Below are 2,748 nucleotides of genomic sequence, written 5' to 3' on the forward strand. Positions count from 1 at the left end.
CCTGATTATTTGGCCTTATAATTATACAGATCCCCTGAATCGTGTTTGGTATGAAAGACCAATGAAATAAATAGCTGAAACGATAAACAAAGCCTTGTTTTTAAAATGTAAACTTGTATGGTATAGTAGAATAATGGATTAAATCACTAAAAACAGTAATACACTTCTGTAATATTTTATTTATCACATAAAACACTTGGATGTAATAACATTTATTATGAACAGAAAATAAAACTTGTCTGTCACAAAATACTTATTTACAATAAAACTAGTAAAAAAATAATAAGGATCACTCTAATATTTAGAATGAAACCTTGTTTTCACAATGCAAACTTGCATGACATCGTGAGTTGCATTTAACTTTCAGCTTAAAACATCTACAAAGATTTGTTTGACAACGTTTTGAACCAGCACAGTTGCATTTGGCGAAACCTTGACCACCTAACTTCGACTCTTTCTGTGCAGCAGTTCGAAGCGAAACAATCCTATCGGTTGTCACATGGTCTTTTGAATACAGTTCATACGTACATAAATCAAACTGATTCCTGGTATATTTCCCACTCAGTATACCACTCTTCACTGCAATCGTGTAATTGTCATTTTCGTCAATATCCAAATCATTCCAATGATATTCCTTGGATCCCCACGACCCCTATCCACCATTGGTATCGGAATCGTTACATTGTTCCCGACGTTTCGACGGTCCATAATACGACGACTTCGTTTAACCATACGTTCAGCTTGTGAAAGCTGTGCTTCGCACGCACGTTTTCGCTGAGAGGTAATATTCTTTTGACGAACGGAGAGTGGTGATGTTGGTTCGACAGCAGGTGGTTCAGCAGTAACTTGTTCGACTGCAGGTGGTTCAGCAGTAACTTGTTCGACAGCAGGTGGTTCAGCAGTAACTGGTTCGACAGCAGGTGGTTCAGCAGTAACTGGTTCAACAACAGGTGGTTTAGCAGTAACTGGTTCGACAGCAGGTGGTTCATCTGAAGTTGTTTCTTCCGTAATTACTGCCAGTAATTCGTCCTCACTTTGGAGACGGTGAATTATATTATGTGGAAGAGCTGAAGTTGTCAGTCCTACTTTTGCATCGGATCCAAACAATGCAGCAAATGGTGACCTTCTAATGCCAGAATGGTAGCTAGAGTTCTTTTGAAACTGCACAAATTTTAAACCAACTGTCCAGTCTGTTGTATTATTATCCCTCAACCAGGCTACCAACATATCTTTAATATCACAGTTTGCTCGTTCAACTGACCCCTGGCTCTGAGGATGTGTAGGTTTTCCATGAACCATTACGAGATATGGCCAAAGCAGTTTAATTCTGTAATAACACATGTAGTAAACTCCGATCCGTTGTCATTTTGTAGAATTTCCAGTGCACCATGTAAAAGAAAAATATCCAACAGCTGATACGCAACTTCTGCAGCACGTTTTGATGTGAGAGGTCTCAATACACAGAACTTTGTAAGATGATCTTGGTAGACCATTATCCACTTATAGTTGCCTTGCTTCATCGCCTGCATGTCTACAAGGTCAACTTGTGATCTGGAGCCAAAGTTCTGTCAAAATAGGTTGAACAACAGTCCCTTTGGTTGTTGGTCGCTTACGTTTACGCTGACATTTGATGCACAGTGATTTGTAAATAGATATTGCATCATGGGTAATGTTGGCATACTTTTTAGATAATTCCTTTACCATCTTATCGCGCCCTCCGTGACCAGTTGCAATATGAGCACGCTTAATAATGTAGAATGTATCCTCCAATGTAGCAAAATAGATAGGAACTTCATTGGCAGTCCGTCTTCTAATCAACTTGAGAACATCACCACATTTGAGGATCTCACACTTCTTCAGAAGGTAGTATTCATGAGGCGTCTTTTTGCCTGACTTGTCAATTAATTGCTGTCAGTTCTGAAATAATTTCATTATACTGTTCTTTTGGAAGCTAGACAGATTTCTTTCCTTCACTTCTTTGGAATAATTCTTCCCGAAAATGTGCTTCTAAATCACACTCACTTGGATTTGCCATGGTGTATGACTGGTTAGTTAAACTTTGCCAGACCTTGTAGTGTTGAGGAGGGGGGGGGGGGTATAGCACCGGGGTTGGAAGGTGGTAAATAGATGGACTCCTACCATGGTTCGCTAGTTCAGTGGTTTACATTGTGTTTACATTCAAGTTTACATTTTGAAAACAAGGCTTTGTTTATCGTTTCAGCTATTTATTTCATTATTCTTTCATACCAAATACGATTCAGGGAATCTGTATAATAATAAGGCCGAATAATCAGGGAATAAGTATATTCACTAAAAATTTCAGGGAATATACATATCCTCTGAGTAAATCAGACATTATGCACATTCCCTGAAAATATCAGAGAACATATGTATTCCCTGATTATACAGATTCAATGTAACATATATATATATATATATATATATACTGTATATATATATATATATATATATATATATTATATATATATATATATATAAATATAATATATATATATATATATATATAAATAACACATATATTTTCGAGTCATTAATGTCTGGTTTCTCATAACAATCTCGGGTCCAATGCGAAATCACACAAAGGCAGCAGCTTTTGAGTGACCGGGAGTTGAACCCTGGTCCTAGAATCTTGTATGAACAGTGACTTACCACTTCATGGCAAATTGGTAAGTCACTGTTCCTACATGTTTCCTAGACGAGTGTTCGTTTCCCGGCCGGTTAGAAGCT

At 37.4% G+C, this 2,748-nt stretch overlaps 1 protein-coding gene across 1 annotated transcript; it reads right to left on the bottom strand.

Annotated features, from left to right (window-relative positions):
- Positions 1-576: 576 nt before the first annotated feature.
- Positions 577-1,299, bottom strand: LOC137647976 (KRAB-A domain-containing protein 2-like). Its single transcript, XM_068380921.1, has one exon. It carries the CDS (start codon positions 1,297-1,299, stop codon positions 577-579), a length of 723 nt encoding a protein of 240 aa, XP_068237022.1.
- Between the last annotated feature and the right edge of the window lie 1,449 nt (positions 1,300-2,748).

This window comes from Palaemon carinicauda, chromosome 10 (assembly GCF_036898095.1).
Source record: "Palaemon carinicauda isolate YSFRI2023 chromosome 10, ASM3689809v2, whole genome shotgun sequence".
NCBI classification, from domain to species: Eukaryota; Metazoa; Arthropoda; class Malacostraca; order Decapoda; family Palaemonidae; genus Palaemon; species Palaemon carinicauda.